Source organism: Mizuhopecten yessoensis, unplaced genomic scaffold (assembly GCF_002113885.1).
Source record: "Mizuhopecten yessoensis strain PY_sf001 unplaced genomic scaffold, ASM211388v2 scaffold11091, whole genome shotgun sequence".
NCBI lineage: Eukaryota > Metazoa > Mollusca > Bivalvia > Pectinida > Pectinidae > Mizuhopecten > Mizuhopecten yessoensis.
This window is the reverse complement of record NW_018408875.1, coordinates 1,034,866-1,047,434: the sequence shown is the minus strand read 5'-3', so window position 1 is coordinate 1,047,434 and position 12,569 is coordinate 1,034,866. Positions and strand designations below refer to the sequence as shown.

The 12,569-nt window shown below is 32.7% G+C and overlaps 1 protein-coding gene across 4 annotated transcripts; it reads left to right on the top strand.

The window, feature by feature from the left end:
- The first annotated feature begins 30 nt into the window (after positions 1 to 30).
- On the top strand, positions 31 to 11,486 carry LOC110465551 (aminopyrimidine aminohydrolase-like). Of its 4 annotated transcripts, none has more exons than XM_021521463.1 (6): positions 31 to 2,974; positions 3,823 to 3,891; positions 5,160 to 5,332; positions 5,917 to 6,043; positions 6,348 to 6,534; positions 7,059 to 11,486. In XM_021521463.1, the coding sequence occupies exons 3-6, from the start codon at positions 5,209 to 5,211 to the stop codon at positions 7,395 to 7,397; spliced, it is 777 nt and encodes a 258-aa protein (XP_021377138.1). In that variant the 5' UTR covers positions 31 to 2,974; positions 3,823 to 3,891; positions 5,160 to 5,208; the 3' UTR covers positions 7,398 to 11,486. The 4 variants fall into 4 exon arrangements, with proteins under 4 accessions (XP_021377138.1, XP_021377137.1, XP_021377136.1 ...); XM_021521462.1 differs by having other exon boundaries at positions 5,137 to 5,332; positions 7,059 to 11,485; XM_021521461.1 differs by having other exon boundaries at positions 31 to 3,891.
- The last annotated feature ends 1,083 nt before the right edge of the window (positions 11,487 to 12,569 follow it).

Here is a 12,569-nt window from a genome sequence, read left to right as displayed (position 1 = left end):
CGACATGACAAATCGAAGGCAATGGGCGAGCTTTTTTTGTTGGTTTCGACCAATTGCCAGGCTGATACATGCCGTTTGAAGAACACAGCATATTAGACACGATTAGGATGCAGCCACGTGTTTGCTTGATGTTATTCTGCACCATTTAACAATGTTATCAACTAACACGCATTGGTCTAGTAATCATTATTACTTCAGTCACTGTTTGCAGCGAGGTTGATTGTGTAACTCATTTTAGAAATTATGATAAATAAATAGCTTGTATTACAAATGTGATACTCTGCTTTCAAAACGTTACATATAAGATATATTTCTTAAAATGTCAAATATTCTATTCGTTCCAACGGTGTGCTGAAAACAGGACAATTTGGAAGTGTTTTTGAGGGAAAGCAACAATTACAGGTTTTCGAGATCGACTCTACATATACGTTCACGATGTTATGCTAGAACTAATGACACTATTTATTTGCAGGGGCTGCTAAGCTGACTGTCTTTTTATAAAATGAAAGAAATGGGTCTGAGTCATTTCACACGACGAGTATCCGGGTTCTTAAGATACACATTAACCGCAAACCTGTCAGTTCTCCTCCCTGTGGGTCAAGATAACGCAATAGCTTACACCGGTAATACCTCTCTTACGAAAAACTCCTTTACGCTAACAACAGAAAATGACTGTCACTGGTATAAATTATCAAGATTGTAAATGCCAAAACTAAGTTCAAGTTCACTCACGACAAGATCAAGGTCAAAATTTAATATATTGTTTACTACATTAGAATTTATAGAAGTATTATTGAAGATAAGAGATAAGAAAATTGCCACTTTCTTTGTATTTCAGTTTTATTTTAGTTTTAATTTTTAAGGGAATGCGGATTTTGAATAATTCAAAAAAACAATAGTTCTATCCTGGGCATATTCTTCCTTCAAAATGTTTCTTCAAACGGAATATTTGAGAAGTTCTTTATCAAAAAAATGCAAACGACGTGATAAATGTACTTATTGCGCATTACAAGGCGAATAACAAAACAAAAACCAATATAAAGTATCACTGAGAGTATTATTGAAATCGTCGTTGACAGTTTAAATAAGGTCACTCTATGTAACTTAAATAATTTAAAATTGAATATCTGTCGGCAATGTTACTTTTAATTATCTATTAACAAATACAACATATCACAATATATGTGAAGGGGTTCATACTTGCTTTTTAGTCCTCTGTTTATTTTCCATTTCCGTTCTCAGTAGAAATGTGCTGATGCTCCATATGACAGATTAACCGTAAAATCGACCATGAAAGGTTTTTGTTTGATAAAGGAAAAGGATGCAGTGCATCTACTAAAAAGTTTTTTTTAACTTCTCAACTTCTAAGCTATTACAAAATGCATACTAAATTATGTACAATACAGCGTGCAAACATACATGTATAACGTAAAAATAAATTGCATTTAAATTTAGGAAACTATATTTTATGGGTTTCTCTTGTTCACTAGCAGTTATCATTTGACATGTTAAAATCTGTGAACGTTTCACAAACCCACTATATATGAATTTAATTAATCTATCAATTCCGATTATTGCAACAAAGTTAACTACGCATTGTGCTCTTTGATTTCTAGTAAGAACCACATTGTTGTTACATTTTCACATATCAATTTAAAATAAAATATGCTGATTCACGTATTTATTTGTTTTATTCCAAGAATAGCTGTAGTAAAGACAGCAAAACAAAACGGACGTTCATTAAAATTCAACAGGGACGCAGAGAAAATTCCTTGCTTTTAACAAAAACAGGATGTCTGGCTGTCCCTTTGTTAACGCGGTTGTAAAGTGCACTTCGTGTTTTATAAACACGAGACAGCCGGTGACCGACTTTTACCTGGACTTCACATATGCACATATGCGATGCATACATTGTATTATGCACATTATGGGATGTACATTTGTGATACATCTTTGCTCATTATGCGTTATTCACATATGCACAGTCGTGCTGCACATATACTAAGCACATATGTTAAACATCTATCTAATTCATATATACGCATGAGGCCACACAAATCATCCAAACAACAATGAAAGTATATTTTGATGATTTCTAAGCGGTAGTGTGTTCAACTAGGCCAACCATGATATTTCTACCTGTATAGTTTTTATTGTCACAATTCACTGTTATGGATTAGAACATTACATTGGCGAACTATTTCGAGTTGATTGTAAACATTTAACGTTTAGATCAATGGTCAAAATGTATATAGGTTTATGATATCAGTTTTTATGCAAAGATGGCTAGGTGAACTAGAAAGAATAGTTCATTGTTGAGAAACATTTTCCGATTCAGCCTTTGGTTTAACAATATTATAGTTGGGTATTAGTACATCAATTATCGATAAGAACACATGAATCATAAAGTACGACCCAGAGTTTAAGTCAAAGAAAACTATTTGACTGTAGCACATTTAACAAATGTTACATACCACACCGAACGACACCATTACCATTACAACACTACACCTCCATCAGTGGTATAGTGTGACCATTACAAACACTACACCTCCATCAGTGGTATAGTGACACCATTACAACACTACACCTCCATCAGTGGTATAGTGCGACCATTACAACACTACATTTACATCAGTGGTATAGTGTGACCATTATCTCTTAAGTTGTCTATTTTGACCATTACATGGCTTCATTGGGATAGATTTTGATTTATTGTTTGTTAACTTACATCAACATTTGTCATTTTCCTGGAGATGTGAATCATGTTTCTCTCTCACGTTGGTGAATCAGAGGAAATCTTATGTTTTGGGAAAAAATACTTGATTCATTTTACGCCCGTTTTCTGTCATACCGTTAATCATAGCAATGTTGAGTGTTTCCAAGTAACTGTGGCATTCAGTTCATGTCAGACATATAAAAAGTTCGGCAATCGCTAAACGTGACAGCCAGCAGAACAGCATATTACGAAGAGGTAAGTCATTTTTAATATGTATGTATAGATCACAGCGATTGTAATGGTACTGTTTTTGAATAGTGCGTAAGGTCGTTCAAATTAGAATAGATCGTAGATGGCAAGTGTAACGATGAAATATCTTGTATAATTCGTAATGTGGTAGATATATTTAAAATATTCATGAAAAAATGCATTATTTTGATTTAAAATAATTTCTTCATGTCATTTGAAAAATATGCCGAATCGCAAATATTTCTAGCTTGAAAAAAACCACCATAACAATTGTTAAGTACGGTTTGCAAAACTTTGTTGTTTTATTGTCAATTCAAATTGAAGTGTTTAAACTCATGATAAAATTCATAATTTAGACTCCGATTGTGAACATTTCCCTTTCTTGATATTAATATTCCTGATTACCCAAATACGGTGTTTGCATGTCGCGGTCAATTCAATATTCATCTTATGGTTGCAATCTTGATCTTATTGGTAATTAGTTTTCCTTGTGTCAAATGGGGATCGCTTTCTTTCATTATGCTTACTGGTGTGCCGTGCTTTTTTCTGTCCCTACCAGAGTTTGTTCTTTGAGGACGTGACCTGGCTAAGATTTGATCTGGAATTTTTATGGCGAGAGTCGCCGATAAAGCAGACGACACTTGCCTTTCCTGATAATTTTGTCTAATTTTCCTTGTCGTATTCAAAGGTCTATGTCCAAGTTTCCTTTGTCCGTAATAACGGTTTCGTTAACTGATTGTTTTGTTGTTGTTTTATGATGCCTACTGATTGGGGACGTTTAACAATATGTAACAAAATTCGCTGTACAGATACATGTCATCGTAATGTTTAGTAATTATGTTCTATTTGAACAGCAAACAGATACTTGCACTATGGCACTACGGAACCCAAGACAGTCCACCAACTTGGAGAGTATACACGAAGTACAGTAACAATTTGTCATTTTTATTTCTCCGTCCCATTTTCTTGTATCCAACTTTGATAATGGCTGATAAAAAGTAGCCGCATTGTGACAAATTCAACCATGAAGCAAACTCTCTATGTGTACCTCGTAGTAGAAGTAGGTTTAATTCAATTAGTACAATTTCAATATACTAATCTTAACCATGATCTAATGCTTTCACTATCAGGAGAGTTTTTTAAATGCTGCAAATCAAACCCTTTCTTCTCCAACCTATTTTTTTCAAAACTATTGTTTTCATGTGTATGTTTAATTATAAACGGAGTCATAGCTGAGAGTTTGTTGTTTATGAACACATTGAATTATTCACTAATAGAAATATTATGATGGTAGAAAATCCAGTTAACAAACAAGGTACTAGGTTGTATACAATTTAAATAATGAAATTTACGTCTTTGAATCTAAATAGTTGCGTTCTTGTCAACACAAGACAAATGCAATTTTCCGAGAATTTCTTTTTACATTTTGAGAAATGAGCAAGCTTTTCACCAAACATTTTGCATGATAAAAAATTAATTTCAATTTTCAATGAATTCCTTTCCGACAATCGTCCGAACTTCCATTCCTTCGGAAACCATTTTGAAATTTCCTAAAAATCCAACCTGCGACACTATCGAAATGAGAGAGTTCTAGCTTAATTTATGCAATTATCAGGTGTGCTGTATCTTGTTTGTATACATCAATAACAATTTTAGTTTGTTTGCTTACATACAGCGACTACAACGAAAATGTAATATTGTAACAAAAACAAAATAAACAATAACTATGCATAATTATGTGTAAACCTCATTGAGTCTTGAGAGAGATCTAATGTGTGCAATTTTTATCCTAGTAAGATGAATATCTGTTTTGTATTGTTTACAAAGTTATTACAATCAATCATTGATTACAATAAAACATTTTAACTCATTTTATTTCAATCGGAAACATCTGCAAAAATAATTTGAAAACAATCTATAAATGGAACTACTTATCGGACGTATTCATACGACAACTGGAAAGTTTATGGAAAAGTAACTCTTTCATAGGTATACTGAGTCCAAGCTCAGTATAAATGTTAATATGACAGCGTGAATGATAATGACGGAGTTAAAGTTAGTCTGTTTGTTTAAATATGCAATTACAACCGCTATCATTAACCGATTTTATGACTAGGTGATTGCTGTGTCTATTTTCATTTTCTTAGCATATCTATTTATACTTAAAGCCTACATATATATCTACTGCAAGGGTGCTAGCAGTATGCCTATGGTTATTATGCATACAACAGCAGATAAACATGACCGGCGCCGAACCGCTATCTGAGTACCTCTGGAAACAGACCGAGGCCATTAGGAACAAGGCATTATACACAAATTTTGTACAGGGAATTGCAAATGGAAGTCTGAATCCAACAGCGTTTGGTGAGTTTTATGCTGGGGGGAATTTTGACCCGTTAGCCAATATTATTGTGCACATGGTTTTGTAAATTATAAATTTATCAAAATTAGCACAAATTTCCAACCCATTAAACAGTTTTAAGAGTCCTTTTGGTTTACCAATGATTATTGCTTCGCAAATAAATAGAGATTCATGAAACTGATACAGACAGAAATATAGATTTGTTTTCTTTTATATATATTAAGGTATTAAACAGAAACACAGTTTACATTGTATGTTCAAATTAAGATATGAAAATGTGTCAACATGTGTCGAAGCATGACGTTTTATACCGTTCGATATTGTACTTTTATCTACATTTTGCTGGCTCATTAAGACAGCGTAGCTTTAAAAATCAATAGTATGTCTGCCATATATTTCAAATCACACCATATCATCCACTTAATACAGTTTCCGTTTCCATTGGATTTTAAATTATGTCCTGATTATATTTTGATGTTGACATCGTTTCACATTTTCAAGAGAACACTGTATGTAATTTTGACAGATAAGATACCATTCTTACGAAGTTTCTTTAGTTTTATCCATGACGGTCTTTTATCCATAGGGAGCTACATGGTACAGGACGCTGTCTACTGTTACAAGGCCAAACAATCTATCGACATGTCTGTGAGTCGAGCACCTGACGGAGAACTCAAAGATTATTTGCGAAAAGAGTCGACCAATTATGAAAGGTATCTTAAGATTATTACAACTTGTACACGATCACACAATTTGAAGCAGGAACAAAGGGATTCTCTTCAAAATAACATTTCCCTTGCTTGCTAATAACGCAAATATGGAAACTGAGAAGTGTACACTTAACAATATTTAAGATTAAGTGCAAACCAGTCGCTCACAAAATATTCTTCAGATACGCTACAACTCGGCATAGAATATGTTTGTTTACTGGACTATATACCATCCTTAATAAACTGTATTTCATTATAGTTTTTATAGAACTATAAACGATAGTTCCTTTTTTAATATATATTGCAGATACTACCAAGTGTTATTTTTAAAATGGCACATTATTGACCCAGTGGGTGTCAATATGAGCGAGGCCTGCGAGTCGTACGCAGACTACGAATACCAGATCGCTGCTACAGAGGACACCATCTACATGCTTGTAGCGATGCTTCCGTGCATGAAGTTGTGGCCCTGGCTTGGACAGCAAATGTCATCGGTAAATATATCTCGTATTCATCGGCTAATTCGACATCTACATATCAAATAAAATTATTATGTTTTTCAATATTGTATTAATTTATTCAATGGTCAAGCATTTACTTGATTCCTTAATTCATTCTGCGACTATCATTGATCTTAATGATACCATTGGTGTTCTTGTTTTGATTCATTAATCAAATCAGCATTTTTCATTAATAGGTTAACAAGTTAAATTGTTTACAATTATATTCAAGCGACAATTACTCTTTAACATAATTAAGCTTCCCATACCCAAAAGACGGACCGTCGCAATACCACTGTCGTATATGCCTAATAATGCGTTTATATGATTATACTCAGGGGCAAGATTAGAAAAGTTTCAATGTACAATGATTCTTTTCAGAATCGCTGTTGCGATCATTCCTAGCTAATTTCACTGGAATTTGTATGGTATTATTGGTTGCCTTCCAACGAATTATTGTCCTATTTTGACGAAGTTATTATTAAAATTGAAGTAATATACCGTGTTTTATGCTACAGTTTGACCATGGTGTTTACACAGAGTGGTACAACGCATACTTCGACCCTCAATATGACGGTTATAAGGCGTTGGACATTTTTGTTGATGAAGCTGATGCCAGTAAGACTATCAACCGGACGAAAGCTTTACAAGTGTTTACGAGATGCATGGAGGGTGAATACGAGTTTTTCAACTCGGTACAACCCATGCAATTACCTACCACGTCACTTCCTGTAGATGACCACGTCACCTCCGGTTCTGTTTCCTGTACTAGATGGACATTAATAATCTCAATGTACATTGTTTATGCTGTTATGTTTTTCACCAACTGTGTTTTTGAATTGTCTGCCTTTTTGTAATTGAGCATATGTATCGCTTTGGACAGATAATAAACCAATCGCGTCCTCGTATTAAAAATATGATTTCATTTAACACAATGATTTTTATATAACAACAATGATGTCAATGCATAACAAATGCCGTTCGCAACACAAAAGCAAAAACAAAAAATAAAAACAAAAATAAAATCGATATGCCATTTTGTTGGTTCACTTGTTGCACATTAAATACTATTCCACCTTCTATCTTACTTACGTGTAGGCATGTCAAAAAGTAGTGTTACTAAGTTAGTTCATTATTAGTAGACTACAGACTAGTTAACCTGTACTTTTCTTATTTATATTGGTGTTTTTCTTTTACATGTACATTATTACGCCATAAGCTAACAAGTCAGTTCACTAGAAGTGTACAATTTTACACGTATCCTTGTTCACACGTTTCCAGTCATGTCTTAAAGACAAATCTTAACATGAGTGATTTTGTTTATGAAAGTAAATTGTTTTAAAACACTAGGTTTCCATTCTGTTTTACATAAGACAAAAGTCCTCCGCCAATAGACAGACTTTGTCATATTACCAGTTTGGGAACAACTGCGATATTATAATGTGTAATACGCGTCAGTGTGTGTTTACTCAACCAGTATTAACATTTGGCACTTGTTTGCACACTTAAAATATTCAATTTTCTGTACATCATTTTCCGACTTTTTCACAGTACTTGTTTCTATATGTGAAACTTTAAAATGATTTAATAAGAAGTAGTTTCAATACATGTTGATAACTTTGCTTACTTAATATGATGTATAGTATATCATTCATGTTTATTACTGTGCTAGATTTATTTTTGTTACAATATGTTAAGTGATAAAGTTTATCGCTATTACTACAACAGAAGTGTAAATGGAGGAGTCCGAGACATATTTACTGATAACTTTTTACTATAACGGAAATATGGAAGTTTTTGTTTCGAAAGATGTATGATTTTTTCCTGAATTTTGTAAGATCTAATAAATGTTATTTTGAATTAAATTACATTTCTAATTCAATGTAGCAGTATAATGGGAGTAGTATTACTCAAATAATAATTGTCGAAACTCGCCTCTCTCGTTAAATTGATCATGCGCAAAATGCATTCTCTTTCAATCTACATGCTTATTCAGACTTCAGAAGCTCTGCACATATTGATTTTCTAATAAAACTTTGAGAACGAAGTTTAATTAGAAATTTATTAAGGGAATTTTTTTGTCTTTCATTATGTTTTAATGAAAAGCTGTTGAAGCCGTCTGAAAATCAGAACATTTAGCGAGCTCCTCCACCTTATAAGTTGTTTAAGAATTGGAGGCAGACGCCATTTTCACGAACGTTACTCAACTAAAGAACTTGAAAAAAATTCTATTTTTCTCTGTTCTATATTTGTTATACAGCATATTAGATATATTATACAGCATCTCATTTAATTTCTATATAAGATATCTCATATACTATATAAGATATATATATTATATGGTTTTATTAAATTCGGGAACGACAAAGCTCTTTGAATAAATGTTAAGTTGGCTTGCATATACCTATTCTGTTGGCTTTCCTATTTTACTGTTTTACCAGTATTTGTTTGTCATAATTTTCTTATTTGCTACTAACACAGACCAAGTTAAATAAACAATGTGCTTTCTATAACGAATACTATAAATTCATATAAAGTGCCTCCATTATATACCGGTATATATTTGGTTACAGATAACATCAGTTGCATTTCTTCAGTTAACAGACATCTAGTATAAATCTAGTATTATTAATTATCGATAAGCATGTGTAAACGCATTAAGCATTATTATATTTTCTTTATATGGACATTGTGGACATATCTATTTTCCAGGTTTAAGATATTCTACAGCATCAATTCACACGAACAAACATTTTATACGCAAAAAGAAAGTACAAAATATTTGAAATAGTAATAATAGCGTTACTCAAATTATTATGGTCTTGCAAGTCATGTTCACCTTTTTCTTTAAGAAAGGTAAGAAGCTTCTTGGCAGAAAGCACCCCACCACACTTTAACCGTCTTAAAAACACACTTGTAAAAACTGTCGCGGATCTTAGAATGTCAGAAAGGCAACTAAAATGATTTATCTTTTACAGAATTATTTAGGTGAAAGATAAATCAACCTAACTGCCGTTCTGATATTCTATGATCCGCGACAGCTTCTGACCTTTCTTAAAGAAGTGAACAAAATGTACAAGACCAGAATAACTTCAGCAAATGTAAATTCATGCAAGCACCTATGCTGCCTACTACTCCGGTATCCTCTAATTAGCCAATTTTGCAACATACATAGCTTATTTAAGCTCTCTGCTGACAATATGAACAGTACCTACACATGATATTTGTGGTACATATATATTATCTTCTCAACTTAAATGACATTGTTTTTGATCATTTTGACAATATATCAACGAATTATTACAATCCTTTTACGAGAAATGCCATAATATTAGTCTGCTTTAAAAACTGGAGGCTAACACAGACCAATTTTCCATACGTTCAAGCCTGCATTTAACTAAAAGACGACGAGACCCGACAGTTGATGCATTAAACATGTATATGTATAAGCTTAAAGTAATTTTGGTGCATTTTGACACGTTGATGGATGAAGGGGTCTAACATGCGAAATTATAAGCTAAGAATCATAAGTAAAACGATCTTATAAATAAACTAGTGTTTCTCCAATACAACTCTGAACCGTCTCAACAATATTTAGATATCTATCCATATTATCGTTTCATTTTCTTCATGTAAAGAAGAAATAAATAGAGAGTTGTCTTAGATTGGAATTAAATAGATTTGAGCTCCAATTACTTGCAGAATTTCCCAGCTGGCAAATCGCTATATCATTTTTTAGACATATTATGATATGAGGGTTGAGCATCAGTATCGGATAAAAGTAGACATTTCCTTTTTGAACTCGAAGAGAAGTTAAGATAGGATTGTTCAATTCTGACATAGTTTTTGTAAAAAAAAAAAAAAAAAAAAAGTGTATTGTATAAATGCGTTTTTGGTATTGGACATAAAATAGTAAATAGTGTTATCGAACATTGTAATTTTAAATGTTACTGATATAAGGTTGCATTAAGTCCGCTAAATGAGATGGGAGCTTATAGGTAGGCCTACTCCCAAAAGCCAAATGCCACTTCTGTATGGAGGATTCTTTCACGATTGCCTCCACCGCAGGAAAATCCAAATGCATGCGAAACGGAAATTACAAATCCGATGTTAGAGGCGACTTCACCTCATTTAGCGTCACAGTCCTTCCTGAAGCATTTAAACACCTGAACAACAAAACATGGTTTGTAAGACATCATTTAGTTTCTATTCACTAACAGACCTTCCTACAGGTTTGTACCTATTAGTGCATTTAATTTGTTAGCTATCATATATCCTTAACAAGTGCCAATTATCATTTATTGTTTTCTATTACAGGAAGAAATATTGCAATTTAATATTGTATTTTGATTGCTTAATTTAAATTCAACATGTTTTAGTGTCAGTTCTCGTTTAATATATGTTTACTGTATCCTATGTCTCTGGAGGCCCACATTTGTTAAATATGACGGTAGATACGGTGACCGGTCCTATGTACCGTGGTATCGCTATTGTTGTTTATAATATTTTGTACTTTCTTTATAAGATTTTTGTTCGTGTGTATTGACGCTATTGAATAGCTTAAACCTTGAACTTATATATGTCCGCAATTTTCCTTTGATGAAATTGTAATTATGCTTAAAGCGTTTACACATGGAACAGATAAAACTTACCCTTTTTATATTTTAATTGCATTATTTATCATTCCTTGATTTCTGTTGATTCAAAAAATGTTACAGATTCTTATGTGATATGTTACCAAATAAATACCTGTATATAATTAAGGCAGTTCTACGTCGGTTCGTTATATTTTGCTTATAAAAAATACCCTTACATGGATTTAAACTATGTATAGAAACCACATTGTTTATTTAACTTGATATGTGATTGTAGCACATGGGAAAATCATTAAAAAAACACCTGGTGCAATAGTTCAATAAAAATCCAACAGAAGAAGAAGCCCTATGTCCGCTTACATTCCGTAACCTAAGATCATTTAACTGAATTTTTTTCATTCGAAATTAAGTGAAATTTTCTTAAGATTTTCCTTAACTTTGCAAATGTTTTCCCGTGAAAAAAAGTCAGTTTTGATTTTTTTTCAAGTTCTTTAGTTGAGTAACGTTAGTGAAAATTGCGTCTGCCCCCAATTCTTAAACAACCAGTAAAGTTTAGGAGCTCACCAACGCTGTGGGAGATATTTTTATTTCATATTTATTTACAGATATACACACAAGTGTACTGATTTGCTAACGGTTTAACATCTTTTCATTAAACATAATTTTAGACATAATGAATTTCCAATTAAACTTCGTTCTCAAAGTTATATTGGATATGTGCAGAGCGTCGGAAGTCTGAATAAACATGTAGATTGGAAGGGAATACATTTTGTGCATGATCAATGTTACGAGAGAGGCGAGTTTTGACAATTATTATTTGAGTAATGCTCATTCTATTCTACTACTGCTTTGAATTAGAAATGTAGTGTAATCTACACATTATACTATACGAGGCAGTCAATTTCAATTTGTATTGCCTCAATAACCAGTATAAGTATAATGCTATACAGTCGAACCTCGTTATCTCGAAGTCGACGGGATCGTTGGGAAACTTCGAGTTATCCGAGTATTCGAGTTAAGAGAGTTCCTATGTTTGGCATAAAGATTGGTAAAGTGTATTTATACAATGACAAGCGAACGACAAGCAAGTTTAATCTTTGATTTATTTATCTGAGAAATATTGGTAAACGGCAAAGTCGTTTGAATTTGCAAAATTACATTTCGTAGGTTATGCAAAATACAGGCAAACAGTAAAACATCTATCGAAACAAAAATTTCCATATTTCTGTTATAGTAAGAAAGTCGTCAGTAAATATGTCCCGGACTCCTCCATTTACACTTGTAGTAATAGCGATAAACTTTATCACTTAACATATTGTAACAAAAATCAATCTAGCACAGTAATAAACATGAATGATATAATATACGTGATATGAAGCAAGCAAAGTTATCAACATGTATTAAAACTACTACTAATTCACTGACTCAAAGTTT

Excerpts from the sequence above, each read along its gene's own strand:
- LOC110465551 (XM_021521460.1), top strand. The coding sequence starts at position 3,793 with ATGTTTAGTAATTATGTTCTATTTGAACAGCAAACAGATACTTGCACT. Across the intron at positions 5,333-5,916 it reads TCTGAATCCAACAGCGTTTG|GGAGCTACATGGTACAGGAC; the intron begins GTGAGTTTTATG and ends TTTTATCCATAG. Across the intron at positions 6,044-6,347 it reads GAGTCGACCAATTATGAAAG|ATACTACCAAGTGTTATTTT; the intron begins GTATCTTAAGAT and ends TATATATTGCAG.